This window comes from Marmota flaviventris, chromosome 18 (genome assembly GCF_047511675.1).
Source record: "Marmota flaviventris isolate mMarFla1 chromosome 18, mMarFla1.hap1, whole genome shotgun sequence".
Classification (NCBI taxonomy): domain Eukaryota; kingdom Metazoa; phylum Chordata; class Mammalia; order Rodentia; family Sciuridae; genus Marmota; species Marmota flaviventris.
In genome coordinates this window covers 2749691-2764117 of record NC_092515.1, presented here as the reverse complement: position 1 = coordinate 2764117, position 14427 = coordinate 2749691, and the positions used below count along the sequence as shown (strand labels likewise).

Below are 14427 nucleotides of genomic sequence, written 5' to 3'. Positions count from 1 at the left end.
TCCCAGTGGGGACTGGCGCATGGAGGGCTACAGAGAGCGGTGGGCCAGCCCTGGGTGCGCACAGCATGGTGGGAAGGCTCTCAGCCAGCACCCAGCTGGTCCTGCACCCAGTCACCTCTGCTGCCAGGACAGTCTCAGGTGCAGCCCCACCTGTCCAGGTGGCCTTCAGACTCCTGAGGGTCCTTCGGCTCCCAGCTCTGCACTCTGAGTGTGCCCTGTTCTCTCCTGTTCACCTCCTGGCTGCATCTCGGGTCCCTCTCTGGCTGTCCTGAGCCTGAAACAGCAGGATCCCCAGGACCAGCAGGACCAGGCCAGCCAGGCCCATCCGGATGAGGTTCTGCACTGTGTAGTCCTGGGGAGGTGAGGCTGGGAATTGGACACAGAGGTCAGAGGTCAGCAGGACCAAATCACCCCAGGATCCCCACATGTCCACCCAGGGCAGCCACCTCCCCTGGCCAGGACGTGACCCTCAGAGTCCAGTCCCATAGCTGAGAATCCTCCCGACTCCCCTGAGCTGGGGTCTGAGCTGCTCTGTGCTGGGCTGATGGTCTCAGTGGCTCCTAGAACCAAGTACAGGAGGGGACCTGTGACCTGAGGAGCCCCGTCCTGCCTGGGACCCTCCTCCTCGCCTCATTCTCACCACAGGACTCTCTGGAGCCCCTCTGAGCCCTTCCTGGTCCTCAGGGTCCCCTCTGCTCCTCTCCCTGGTCCTTCACCCTCTCTGTGCTCTGGGAGGTCAGGACTGTGTCTGAGTCACCTTGGAGCAAAGTTCAGCTGAGCCGAGATCTCAGGGTTGGTGGGGAGACTGGTCCCTGGTTCAGGGTTCCCCTGCCCTGTGTGCTCTGTGGGGTCTGGACCTTGGACCATGGAGCTATGACCCCTGGAGAGGAGGTTCAGTAATTCCTCAACTGAGTACCCAGGGCCGGGGTGAGGGGTGGTGTGGGGTGCCTGATGGTCAGGAGCAGAAAGGTGACAGTTCTGGCCACCCCCTGCACCTCTCTAGCCAGTTCCCCTTGGGTGTCCTCGTCAGTTCAGTTTCATTAGCTAATCATTGTGTAGCCAGAGACCCCCGCACCAGTGCCTCACACACCAGGTAAGAGGTGCAGTGCTCCAGTGGGGTCCTACCAGTGGCTCCCATAATCATCTACTTTGTAGAAATATAAATCTATGCAGCCTAGTAACCATAACAACACGTAAAACCCCACCAGCTGAATGACATTAAGAATGTGGATATAATATGTATATTCTTATACAGTAATAATCAGATAATTGAATTATATAATTAGGGATAAATATTTAGATATTTATATAATTGTAGATATGTGTAACCACACACACACACATATACACATATATCGAAGCAAGAGAAATTGGTGTGCAATTAGGAAGTCAAGAAGTGAAATTTAGATCTGATTTTGTTTGACATAAATTTCATCAGTTAATCACAAGAGATTTAAAAACCATCGAACGGGAGAGAATCCTAAGTTAATATGAAATAAAATTAATATACCAAGCTAACAGCCTCCTATACTTAATTACTATTTAGAAAATAAGGACTGACCTTATAAATTCCTAAGATGGTCAAACAATTCTGAAAATCACCCATGAATGGACCCCATTTCAACTTCACAATATTTCTCATGTTCCTTCATAAACGTCTATGCCAAGTGTCTTGGGAAAGAGGACTTGGTCGTGGGAAGAAGGTATTCCCCACAATTAATGCAGGAATATAATCTAGACCCAGGGAAATTGGAGTAGAATTTCTTTATTTTTAAGCTATAAATCCAAATATCTCAAGCTAAATTTTCAGCTTCAAAAGTTTTAGAAAGGGAGAGAAAACAGAGTGGAGAGAGTTCTGCTGCAGAGGGTGACGTTGGAGTGGCTCCAGGGAGCAGGGCCCTCCTTAGTCTCAGGTGTGCCCTGAGGCCACCAGGTGATCCCTGAGGAGCCCAGTGGCCTCCCTGCCTGGGACACCGTGTCCTGTGGGGACTCCAGCCTCACCCCCACCACACCCCACTGTGGCCTGAGCAGCCTCCGCGGTGACCTGAGAGGGCCCAGGGACCCTGCAGGTGGGGTGAGGGCTGCATCTTGCGGGCTCAGAAATGAGAAATAAGAGCTGCTCAGGGGACCCCCCCGCTGGCTGCTGGCCCCACCATGGGCCCTGTTTCCCGGAGGTCCCTGCCCACCTGCTGGAGGCGAGGGGTCATGCAGAGCTGTGTGTAGCGGTGGCTCAGAGTAAAATCTGAGTGATTTTGTGTGACCCACGGACGGGAGGTTCTCAACCAGGAGAGTTTGATAAATCTTTGTTGTTTCCAAAATGCTGTGTCTCTGCTTTCCAAGCCGAGCCCTGGGCAGCTGAGGACGGCCCTGCTCCCCACCTTGGTGCTTCCATCCTCACAGACACAGTCACTGAGAGAAGCGGTGCAGGCCCAGAGAGGGCTGCCCAGGACCTGCTCCAGGACCCGCTGCCCAGGAGCCCAGAGGCCAGGAACCAGGATTGGTGCTCAGGTCAGGCAGCTCCCCTGTTCAGATGGGGAGCCCAGGGCTGGAGGGAAAGGCCTTCCCAGAGAGCCAGCCTCCCAGGAGAAGTGGGAGGGACAGAATCCGTCCCTGTAGGTGCCCCCGCCCAGCAGGGGCTGAGCTCACAGCCCCCACGGAGGATTGTGCCTGGGAGTGGAGCCTGAAGCGCTGATCTTAAACACGGCGGCTGGGGTGTCAGCTGCCCCCTCCTTGCACAGGAGGAAAGTGTCCATCTTGATCTGTGACTGACACAGCAGGGTCACGTTCTCCCCTGAGGACACTGTGGGACCAGGCTGCACTGAGAGGGAGGGTGTGACAGGGGGCTGTCCTAGAGAGAGGAAGGAGGGTGAGGGTGGCCCCAGCTTGTTCTGAGCTGAGACCTCCCCAGGGCCTCTCTCTGAGGACCCTGTGCTCTCTGTGTGTCTCATTGTCTCTGATTCTTCCTGTCCCTGTGTCCCCCTGTCTCTGTCCTCTCTGCCCCTCCCTGTCTCTCTCCCTCCTGGGACCCCACATCACCCTGGCCATCACCTCCTGGGGCTCCCCAACAGGGCTGTGCAGAGTCTGGGTCCCTGACTGCACCCTCTGGGCTCCTCACCTGAGACCAGGATGTCCAGGGGGTCACTGGGGGCTGACCACTCAGAGGAAAGACTATGTCCACTGTAGCACCTGTACTGACCCCCGTGGGAGCTGCTCACAGGGCCCAGCAGGAAGTCGGCCTGAGAGAGCCCAGCCTGGGGCTGCTGGGCAGGGCACTGGGGGAGGTCCTGTGTCCCCTCCTTGGACACAGTGAATCTGTCATAGTCCACATCAGGGTGATGCTAGAGGCCAGGTTCTCTCCAGGGCCCTGCTGGGTCAGGAGGGAGGGCTTCCTGGACACCCCTGGAGGAAGATGAGCCTGGGCTGAGGGCTGGACCCTGCAAACCCCTGCCTCCCCCCGTCCTGCCTGCAGGTCACTCTGGTCTCTGGCTCAGTGTGTCCAAGCTCCTGTGAGCCAGCCTCCCCACTGGGGCTCCCTTGAGAGCAGGGATCATAGAAAATCGTTTGGGTACTCAAAAGACACTTGAGAGAAGAATAAGGCTCTCTCACCTGACAGCTGGAGCTCCAGGGGGTCGCTAGGAACTGACCACAGCTGGGGGGTGCTCCTGTAATATCCATAACATCTGAATGTCCACCTCTGACCAGAGGTCACCAGGCCTATAGGAAGCAGGGCCTGGACCTGCCCACTGGGGTCTTGCTGTGAGTCCAGGGTCCAGGTGAGGTTGTGTCCTCCTTCCTTGGTGAGAACAAACCTGTCATATCTCTGCCCTGAGCCACACTGGAGGGTCACCTTCCCTCCTGAGGTCACCACAGGGCTGGGCAGGGCTGAGAGCCTGGGTTTGCTGTAGAATCCTAGGAGAGAAGGAGGCAGGTGTTCATGGCTCCCTCCTCCCACACCACCCCCAGCTGGGCTGTGAGAGGGACACCTGGGAGCAGACCCCCTTCCTGAGGGCAGAGCCTGGGGCTGGGGCCCCTGAGTGTCTTCTCACCTGTCACCACCAGCTCCAGGGGGTCACTGCGCTCTGACCACCCAGCAGGGCTGAGATAGCGGCATTGATATCTCCCTGCATGATACTCGGTCATGGACGGGATGGGGAACCTGGCCTTGTTCCCTGGCTCCAGCGGAGACTCTCTGGAAGGCTGTGCATGTCCTTCTTTATGCAGATAGTACTCCTGGGTCCCCAGGGGCCCCTCACACCAGATGGTCACTGGCCTTCCCCGGGCAATCACAGAGCCTGGCTCAGCCCACAGGGTGGGCTTGGGGAGGGTCCCTGCAAGGGAATCAGAGGCTGGGTCCCAGCACAGCCCCTCAGATCCCAGCCCTCAGCCCAGCCCCCTCCAGGCTCCCCAGCCTCAGCCCCCAACTCTGTTCTCCACCCACTGCCCAGGGTGGCTCCTGGTCCCCAGGAGGAGGACCTGGACAGCTGGGACACTCACCTGCCTGCCCTCGGGTCCCGGGGCCCAGACTCAGCCCTGGAAGAGAGTTCCTGTGAGAGGGGAGCCCCTGAGGCCTGAGCAGGCCCTGTCCCCCCCAGCCTCCTGGGCCCTGGGTCTCCTGATGGCCAGGGCCTGGCTGTGGGCTGGGTCCCCCCAGAACAGGGTGTCCCCTCCCTCCTTCACATCTCACCCAGGCAGAGCAGGGCCGTGAGGGTGGGGCTCATGATGTGTCCTCCCTGTGGTCCCAGGGTCCAGATGGAGGAGGTCACAGAGCTGGAGGACAGACACACACAGGGTGTGGCCACTTGCAGGCGGTGTCCTGCCCGTCAAAGGGCTGTCACATCAGCTGCCCACAGGAAGGGGAACTGCCCTCCCCAGGAGCCTGGTTCTCATTTCCAGCTGGGTCAGGCCTGGGTTCTTACGGGCAGCTCAGACAGCAATGGTGCCCTCCTCACCCCTTCCACTGTCTGCCTGACCTGTTCTGCTCTCACTGAGGGCCAGTGTGCTGAGGCAGGTACACCTAGTGCCACAGTGACCCTGGGGCTGCCCCTCCTCCCTGGCTCTCCTTCAGCCCGCCATGGCCCAGGGTTGTGGGCTCCTTGTCAGGACCAGCCATCTGCCCAGCCTGGAGATGCTGCAGAGATGCAGGTCCGTCTGCTGGTGGGCCAGCTCAGCAGGCCTGAGCCCCTGGCTGCGCAGCTCCCTGGACCCCGTTCCAAGTCCCTCTGTCATGGATTCTTCACATGCTAGGTCGAGGCCATTCCTTCCAAACCTTTTGTAAATTCAAGTATTGTCTCTCCTACACCATCCCCCAGTGGCCACTGAGTCCTCACCATGTCCAGCCTTGGGGCCAGGCATGGGGATGCTCGACGAGCTGAGGGGTTCCTTCCTTGGGCCCACGGATCTCAGACGGGTGGAGACAGGACCAGCACACAGGGCAGTGGGCAATTCTGCTCGACTCTCTGCTTCTCAGGAGGGAGAAAAGGGGACGAGACTCAACAACAGGTAGAGCTGCAACCACCTGATCTGGAGCGAGGGCCGCTCTGGAGAAGGGTGGGAGCACGGGCCTAGGGGCCTCTCATCTTGCAGGGCCTCTTGCACCACACAAGCATTTTTAAGACCATTACCAGGAAGGAAGTGGACGGTAGCAGGGCGGTCTTGAGAGCAAACGGACACTTCTCCAACAGTTATCTGAACCCAGATGATGTGCCCTCCTGCCTCTCCTACGGACCCAAGGCCGTGAACCCATTTACAGCTGAGGAGTGATGCTGGGAGACCCTTCGCCTCGGCCTGGTGAGGAGCGTGGGCAGGTGTCGTCGGGGCTCCGCGTGTCTCTGGAGCTGACTGAGAGGCGCAGTGTGTCCGAGGCCCTGGGAGTTGAGTCTGTAGGGAAGGTCTGTGGGGGGCTCGCTGAGGGGGCTCCCCTCTAGGGAGGAGCTGGGTTTGCTGGTGCGGAGTCAGCTTCGCTGGTCACCACGGCCTGAACCTCAGGCAGAGATCCCGAGTACAGCCCGGGGTCTGGTGTGATGGCGTGGACAGGACTTCCCAAGCCCTCTCCAGGCCTGGGCTGTGCACATGGCCAGCGGACGTGGGTCGCAGGGGCTCTGGGCAGTGCTGTCTGGAGGTAAGCTCTGCACAGGGGACAAGAGCCCCAGGGCTGAGGGTAGCTCCCCTCTGGGCCTGGGCTGGTGGGAGCAGCCAGTGGGCGTCACGGGATGACGACGTCAGGGAGAAGGAGGCTCAGGAACAGGTTCGCAGGACTTCACTGGCTCACAGAGGGAAGTCGAGTCCCACCAGCCAGTTGCGTCATTCTGTTGCTTCCAAACTTCCTCCTTGGACTTCCTCATTTCTGTAAGAGGCAGCGTCTCCCGGGCTCCTCCATCCACTCCTCGGGGTCATTCCTGCCTCCTCTCCCTCTTCTCTGACCCACAGCTCCTCCTCTGACCCTGGGGACTCTGCTCCGTGCTCGTCACTAGTGCTCCTGGGAGGAGATCCGCCGGCGTCTGCTCAAGAATGGGGGTGGCCTTGATCACTTGTCAGCCTGGAGCAGGAAACAGCCCCCCCACCGTCCTCCTCACAGGGCGAGGGTGACGGCAGCTTCTAGGAGGGCAGTTCCTGAGACGGGGAAGAGTCTCCCTCTGGAGGGCTTTCCATCGAGGAGTCCGGTGCGGGGAAGGGCGCCTCTCCTCCCCAGACCTGCCCTCCGAGCCCAGAACATGACCGAGAAGCAATCCTGCTCCCTGGGTCATCACGACTGGGATCTGAACGCTCACGTATTGAAGGCCTGTCCCCGTGCAGGGTGTTCGCCTTTGAGGGGTGATTGGTTGGATCATGGGGGCTCTGACTTCATCAACGGATTAATCCACGCAGGGATTCATAGCCTGAGGCTTTGAGGAAAGGATTTTGTTATAAAAGTGAGTGCACTGTTCTCTCTGTCTCTCTCCCCGCCATGTTGTTCTGCCCCATCACAGCCCATAACAATGGGTCCAGGGTCCAGGGGCTGAAATCTCTGACACTATGAGCCAAAATGAACCTTTCCTGCTCGAAGATGGTGTTTTTCAGGCATTTTGTCACTGCAACAGAAAGCTGGCTAAAAGGTGGGTGGAATGGAGAGAACCACAGACCCGTACAGGATGCTGGGGTGCAGCCGATCCTATACCCAGCTAAACTATCACCCAACCTGCTGGTGGAAATTTCATCAGTGTGATGGCACCTGAGCCCGGTGGAACTTAGGGCTTGTCTAATTTGGAGCGACTTCCATTTCACTTAATCCTCTGGGGACAGCTGCCTGCACCGCTACCGCCATTGCTGCCTCTGCTTCTGCTGCTGCCAGCCTGAGGTCGCCTGGGGGTCTTCTTTCTAGGCTAGGGCAGAAGCCACTGCTGCGCCCAGAGGTCTCTTCCTGGGCACGGCCTTGGTTACCCCGGACATGAGTTCCCTCACTACCTCAAAACTCCTCTACGATTTCATCTCACCCCTGTCAGAATGGCAATCATCAAGAATTCAGGCAGCAATAAATGTTGGTGAGGATGTGGGGGAAAGGCACACTCATATACTGCTGGTGGGACTGCAAGTCGGAAAGCAGTATGGAGATCTGAAAAGAAAACTGGGAATGGAACATACGACATACCATGTGCACGCCGCCCGGAACTCCTAAGGGAAGGAAAATGAGAAGAAGAACCTGAGGACGGCGGGAATCGCCCACATTTGGAGGAACCTTAGGACCACGTGGGCCCTGGACTGTATTCTGAGCATCCGGGTCTCAGCACTGGCTTGAGGCTGAAACGGGGTGAGGACTGGGATTTTGCATAGAACATGGCCCAGCTGAGGAGGAAGGCAGCCTCCTCGCATCCTGCGATTCCTCAGACTTTGAAATGTGCTCAGTGAAAGGCAGACACCAAGTGCCCGGTGGCAAGGGGGTCCACCCACAGGCCACAGGCCAAGGAGGTCATCCAGATGCAGAAAGCAGGAGCTGGGGCGTGGGAACGCGGGGACTGCTTACCGGGCACAGGGTTCTCTTTGGGGGCTAAAATGTCTGGGAACTAAACACAGGTGGAGAGAGCGTGATGTGCTGTGTGCTCAGTGTCGCTGGACTGTGCACTTCCAAGTGCTCAGTGGCTACTTGGGTTATATAAATTATGGTTCAATAACAAAAAGGGGAAAATGATATGATACCCTATAAATTCCTTACACCTTAAGGAGGCACCTCATGTCCTATTGGGGAGTTCGGGCAATAAAGGAGTTTCTGTTTGAACCTACAAGTGCCTCATGGCGGCTCGGTTATTTTGTGCCCAGCCAGACTGTGGCAACCTTGGCTCCCACTCTCACAGGGTGTCTGGTCTGATTCCCAGGTTTTTGATCCACTCTGAGTTGAGTCTTGTGCCTGGTGAGAGAGCGGGGTTTAGCGTCCGTCTGCTGCTTGTGGCTCTGTAGTTCTCCCAGTGAAGAGACTATCTGTTCTCCAATGTGTGTTTTTGGTGCCTTTTTCTCGTACGAGACAACTGCATTTTTGATTAGTGCATATCGATCATACAGAGCAGCGGGATTCACGGAGGCACCTCACCCCGTCGCAGGGCAGTCCTGTCCGTTCTGCTCCCAGCCCCCTCCCTGCCCTCTCAGCCCCTCTCCCTGGTCACTCCTCTCCTCTGATGGGCTCCCTTCCTTCCCCCTTTCTCCTCTCCAGCTTCCGCGAGTGAGAGAAAACTGCTCTTCCTAAGTCTGGCTTGTTTTCTTTGATAGGATGCTCTTCAGTTCCAGCTGTTTTCCTGAAAATGAAGCAATGTTTTTCTTCTTTATGCCAAAAATAATAATAATTCCATGGTGTGTGAGACCACATGTCCTTTACCCCCCCATCCGAGGACAGAACCCAGCTGGTACTGAAGGAGGCCACTGTGAGTTTGCTTTATCAACCTGGGAATGCCCTGACCTCTGCACTGAGCTGTCGTGACCTCCTGGGGACAGACGCCACGCACTGGGACAGCCGGTCAGACGGCGGAGCTGTTCTCAGTCTTTTGAGGACTTTCCACAGGGCCATTAAGTCCCAGCAACAGTGTATGAAGTTCACTGTTCTGCACTTATTGTTACTTGTATCCTCGATGACTGTCTTTCTGAGTGTGGGGCTGGGGACAAGCCCCAGGCCAGAGCAGGGGCTTCTGTGCGTGGCCCGGCGCTGGGAGCTGTGGGGAACTATGGAGGCTCTGCTGAGGGTGAGCTACTCTTTCACGTGTTTGCCTAGAAGTGATTCCCTTATCCAAAGTGCATGTATGAAGGCATGAATTGGTGTGAGTATACTTGATATACAACCAGAGAGATGACAAATTATGCTGTCTATGTGTAATATGAGTGGTAATGCATTCAGCTGTCATACATAAAAATCAATAATAATAGGGAAAAAAGAAGTGATTCCTTGGGAATAATCGCAGCCGTATTAAGAATTCATGCAGTTATGGGTTAAGGTTTCTCTTCTTTGCCTCTGTTTGTAACTCCCTGATCCCTTTTGCACCAAGTTGGATTGATCTGCTACATGTGACACCACTGCTCCTTTGGTTGATACCTTGAGTCCCTAATTTTGCATCTACCCTTTCTACACTGGGTCCCCTCCTGCTGCTCACAGAGGGAGATTCTGCCCCCGTGACCTCGGCTGGCCCCAGCATGGCTGACCACATCACTCCTTGCTGAGGGTTCTTTCCCACTCTGGAACTTTCATTTCTCTCTTCCCACCCTAAGTGCAATGGTGCACATTTCAGAAATATCAGGTGGAGCATTTCTGAGTGTTAGGAGCAGGTGAGGATTTTCAGCAATCATCCACCTTGACCCTGGGGCCCAAAGGCAAGATTTTCTCAGGTCACAGCCTCCCCAGCCCACATCCTAAGGAGGTTTGCAGATTAACCAGACACAGCCCTTCCCATGCACCTGCACCACTGACCCAAATCCCTCTGTGGAGAGAGTTTGTGACGACCTCCTCAAGATGAGGAAACTGAGGGCCAGAGAGGGCAGCTTAATGCTCGTGGGTACTCGGGCAAACCCAGAGCTCACCCCTCAGTGTTGTGGCCCAGATGTAACACAGCAATGGGCAGAGGTACCAAAGGGGCCAAAGGGAAATGCAGGGCGGGGGGGAGGGGGGCAGGGACTACTCAGGTTGTTTCTCAGAACAGGGGAGTGGGTGTGCTGGAAGCCGGGAAGGGAAGTCAATGGGGCAGACTTCAGTAGAGAACAAACCACACTCCAGAGTCCCGAAAAGACACTTGTTACTTTCTTGGACTTCCCTGGGTCTCTGTGCTCATCCCCAGCAGGAAGCACCAGGTGAGCTGCACAGCCAGGTGCTCAGGGTCTGCTGCTCTGCCCTCCCCTGAAGAGGGAGCCTGTGTCTCCCCAGAAGCATCTCCAGGGCTGGGGGATGGCTGCCCCTGGCAAGGGGCTCACCACCCTGTGCCCTGGACAGGCTGCAGGGGAGATGGAGCCCAGGGAGGCCCTGAGAGGGGAGGCCCAGCCCTGGGTCACTCTCACCTGGAAGGGTCTGGCTCAGGAGGGCAGCAGGTGTATTTGGTGCTGTGTCCCCAGGAGGGATGAGGACAGATCAGACAGACCGTGGGGGTGGACAGAGGAGACCCCACTCTGTCTGAAGGGCTGCAGAGACACTGCATTCCCCCATAGCCACATTCCTAGGAAAACAAGACCACGCAGGGAGGCGGGCTGTCCCCTTCCTGTGGGGCTGCTGTGTCACAGTCCCAGGGAGGGAAGAACCAGTCTCCAGTGTCCACGTAGTTACACCCTGTGTGTGTCTGTCCTCCAGCTCTGTGACCTCCTCCATCTGGACCCTGGGACCTCGGGGAGGACACACCATGACCCCCACCCTCACGGCCCTGCTCTGCCTGGGTGAGATGTGAAGGAGGGAGGGGACACCCTGTTCTGGGGGGACCCAGCCCACAGCCAGGCCCTGGCCATCAGGAGACCCAGGGCCCAGGAGGCTGTGGGGGGACAGGGCCTGCTCAGGTCTCAGGGGCTCCCCTCTCACAGGAACTCTCTTCCAGGGCTGAGTCTGGGCCCCGGGACCCGAGGGCAGGCAGGTGAGTGTCCCCAGCTGTCCAGGTCCTCCTCCTGGGGACCAGGAGTCACCCTGGGCAGTGGGTGGAGAACAGAGTTGGGGGCTGAGGCTGGGGAGCCTGGAGGGGGCTGGGCTGAGGGCTGGGATCTGAGGGGCTGTGCTGGGACCCAGCCTCTGATTCCCTTGCAGGGACCCTCCCCAAGCCCACCCTGTGGGCTGAGCCAGGCTCTGTGATCTCCTGGGGAAGGCCAGTGACCATCTGGTGTGAGGGGCCCCTGGGGACCCAGGAGTTCCGTCTGGATAAAGAGGGAAGCTCAGGGCCCTGGGACAGACAGATCCCACTGGGGCCCAGGAACAAGGCCAAGTTCTCCATCCCATACATGACTGAGCACCATGCAGGGAGATATCAATGCCTCTATCTCAGCCCTGCTGGGTGGTCAGAGAGCAGTGACCCCCTGGACCTGGTGGTGGTGACAGGTGAGAGGACACTCAGGGGTCCCAGCCCCAGGCTCTGCCCTCAGGGAGGGGGTCTGCTCCCAGGTGTCCCTCTCACAGCCCAGCTGGGGGTGGTGTGGGAGGAGGGAGCCATGAACACCTGCCTCCTTCTCTCCTAGGAACCTACAGCAAACCCTGGATCTCAGCCCTGCCCAGCCCTGTGGTGACCTCAGGAGGGAAGGTGACCCTCCAGTGTGGCTCATGGCAGGGATATGACAGGTTTGTTCTCACCAAGGAAGGAGGACACCACCTCACCTGGACCCTGGACTCACAGCGACACCCCAGTGGGCAGGTCCAGGCCCTGTTCCCTGTGGGCCCCATGATCCCTAGCCACAGGTGGACATTCACATGCTACGGCTATTACAGGAGCAAGCCCCAGGTGTGGTCAGAACCCAGTGACCCCCTGGAACTCCTGGTCTCAGGTGAGGAAACCTTAGCCTTTCCCGTGAATGACTCAGGTGGGACCCATGTCCCTAGGTGTAGTCCTGGTGGCTGGATGGGGTGAGAGGAACCAGGGTTCCTGAGCCCATTTGAAGGAGGTTGGGAGACAGTGACAGCAGAGATTCAGAAACTGGGCAGATGGTGACAGAACCAGCCAGGGGCTCCAGCAGACAGAAGGGTTTTCACAGCTGCTTGGCTGCGGCTGCTATTTGGGGATCAGCTTGAATGTCACCTCCAAGTGTGGCCTTCTCAGTGCCCGACTGAGAACACAGATGGCCCTCCTCCCCTACCTGCCTGGTCTGTGTGCACACACCTCTGTGCTTACAGCGCACAGACCTGTGATCTTATTAATCGATGCTGAACACGCATACACGTGTGTTACACGTACCTGTTTGTATGCTTCCTGGTACATGCGTCACTCACCTGGGAGGTCTGTGGCACAGTGTGTTCTTCCAACTGTGGAGGGGCCTGACCCCCTGAAGTCATGGGGGCGCACCTGTGTGGAGGGGGCACTGTGTGAAGGGCGTACCTGTGTGGAGGGGGCACCTGTGTGGAGGGCGCACCTGTGTGGAGGGCGTACCTGTGTGGAGGGGGCACTGTGTGGAGGGCATACCTGTGTGGAGGGGGCACCTGTGTGGAGGGGGCACTGTGTGGAGGGGGCACCTGTGTGGAGGGGGCACTGTGTGGAGGGCATACCTGTGTGGAGGACGCACCTGTGTGGAGGGCATACCTGTGTGGAGGACGCACCTGTGTGGAGGGGGCACCTGTGTGGAGGGGGCACTGTGTGGAGGGGGCACTGTGTGGAGGGGGCACCTGTGTGGAGGGGGCACTGTGTGGAGGGGGCACCTGTGTGGAGGGGGCACTGTGTGGAGGGGGTACCTGTGTGGAGGGCATACCTGTGTGGAGGGCGCACCTGTGTGGAGGGGGCACCTGTGTGGAGAGGGCACTGTGTGGAGGGGGCACCTGTGTGGAGGGCATACCTGTGTGGAGGGCGCACCTGTGTGGAGGGCACACCTGTGTGGAGGGCATACCTGTGTGGAGGGCATACCTGTGTGGAGGGGGCACCTGTGTGGAGGGGGCACCTGTGTGGAGGGCATACCTGTGTGGAAGGGATACCTGTGTGGAGGGCATACCTGTGTGCAGGGGGCACTGTGTGGAGGGCCTGTGTAGGGAGCAGGCCAACCGGGCAGGGAGGGCAGCCAGCTGCCTCCCCTCCTTGGTGTTGAAGTCTCGGGCTCTGGAGGGTCATCCCAGAGCTCCTGCTACCAGGGCCCCACCTTGAAAAGTAGGGTACAGGGGCCTCTCAATTTGTAGACAGGGTTTGGGGACCACTGAGGGTGATTGCTGCAAGTTGAGTGGTCTCAGGTCTCTTGGGGTGACACCTTTGGCTAAATCTCTCCAAATCTGGGGCTGTCTCCTGTCCATCAAAGGCAACATCCTGTCCCTATTGTCCAAAGGTCGCCATCTCTGAACTTCTCGGGTCCTTTAGGAGGGGAGGTGTCTGGCTGACCTTCCTGGGGACTGCAGTCTACTCTGGATACTAACCAGTCCCTGTGGTCATGGTGAAGAGGGCTTCTGACCCGGTTTCTGTGAACCCCAGCCTGTGACCTGGGGAGGGCAGCCCAGCTGGGAAGACGTGAACCTGAATCCACTCTGGACTGGACAGAGCTCTGCTGCTGTCCTGGACAGCCCCACACATTCCCCTCAATTAATTCTCCTCCTCCTCCCCAGATTCAGCCACAGACTTGGTTTTCAGGTTGAGAAATAGGGAAAGGAAAGATAAAGTGCACGTGGGGTTCAAGCCACCCTGGGAATGTGTGGCCAATTCACAAGGGAGAGGCCAGGCTGAGTGTGGGGAGGAGGAGGCAGGCGGCCCAGGCACCGTGAATCCAGGGCCCGGAGGACACTCAGCACTGGAGCCTGGACCTGGCGCCTGGGTGCTGCTTAGATCTGGGCCAAGGTTCCGTGAAGGGAGCGCAGACCCAGAATTCTCCTGTGGGGACATCGTTGCAGGTGTGGGTGGGCCCCACACTTGACCTGCCCACTTGACCACCTCACCTGCAGCTCAAGGAGCCGGGCACTGGGGCAAGAAGCACGTGCCCTTCACACAACCCACCAACACAGGATTACAGGTCCAGCTGCGAACATTCTATTTAAAATCCGAAACCCACCCCTCCCCTGGCCTGGGATTCAAAGCCCCTGTCCTTGCTGAGCCCTGTGGTCTCCACTCCTACCTGCACCCCCTATCCAGCCCGTCTTCTCTCCCCAGCCTCCTTCTCCCACACAAAGCCAATCAGAGCAGTTTAAAAGTTTTGTTGGTTCCTTTGTTGTACATGACGGTAGAATTCATGTGGCGTGATTATAAAAGCATGGGATATAATTTGCTCCAAGTCAGCCCCCAGTACTTCCCCTTCCCCTCTCCTCCTCCCTCCTGTTCCCTCCCCTCTACTGGT

The 14427-nt window shown here is 57.8% G+C and overlaps 2 protein-coding genes across 2 annotated transcripts in view; one reads left to right on the top strand and one right to left on the bottom strand.

Annotated features, from left to right (window-relative positions):
• Window positions 1-320: 320 nt before the first annotated feature.
• Window positions 321-4994, bottom strand: LOC117794684 (leukocyte immunoglobulin-like receptor subfamily A member 6). The gene is given in 8 exon segments (XM_071604750.1): window positions 321-366; window positions 2187-2848; window positions 3116-3334; window positions 3337-3399; window positions 3607-3909; window positions 4047-4328; window positions 4495-4530; window positions 4685-4994. Coding segments are annotated over 7 exon segments (1143 nt in total). The 5' UTR covers window positions 4719-4994; the 3' UTR covers window positions 321-366; window positions 2187-2642.
• Window positions 4995-5420: 426 nt separating this feature from the next.
• Window positions 5421-14427, top strand: part of LOC114082078 (leukocyte immunoglobulin-like receptor subfamily A member 6) — a 39077-nt gene continuing 30070 nt past the window's right edge. Inside the window, 5 exon segments of the mRNA XM_071604719.1 lie at window positions 5421-5787; window positions 10787-10869; window positions 11025-11060; window positions 11228-11515; window positions 11653-11955. Of these exon segments, the coding sequence (XP_071460820.1) occupies window positions 10836-10869; window positions 11025-11060; window positions 11228-11515; window positions 11653-11955 (661 nt within the window). The 5' untranslated portion in view covers window positions 5421-5787; window positions 10787-10835.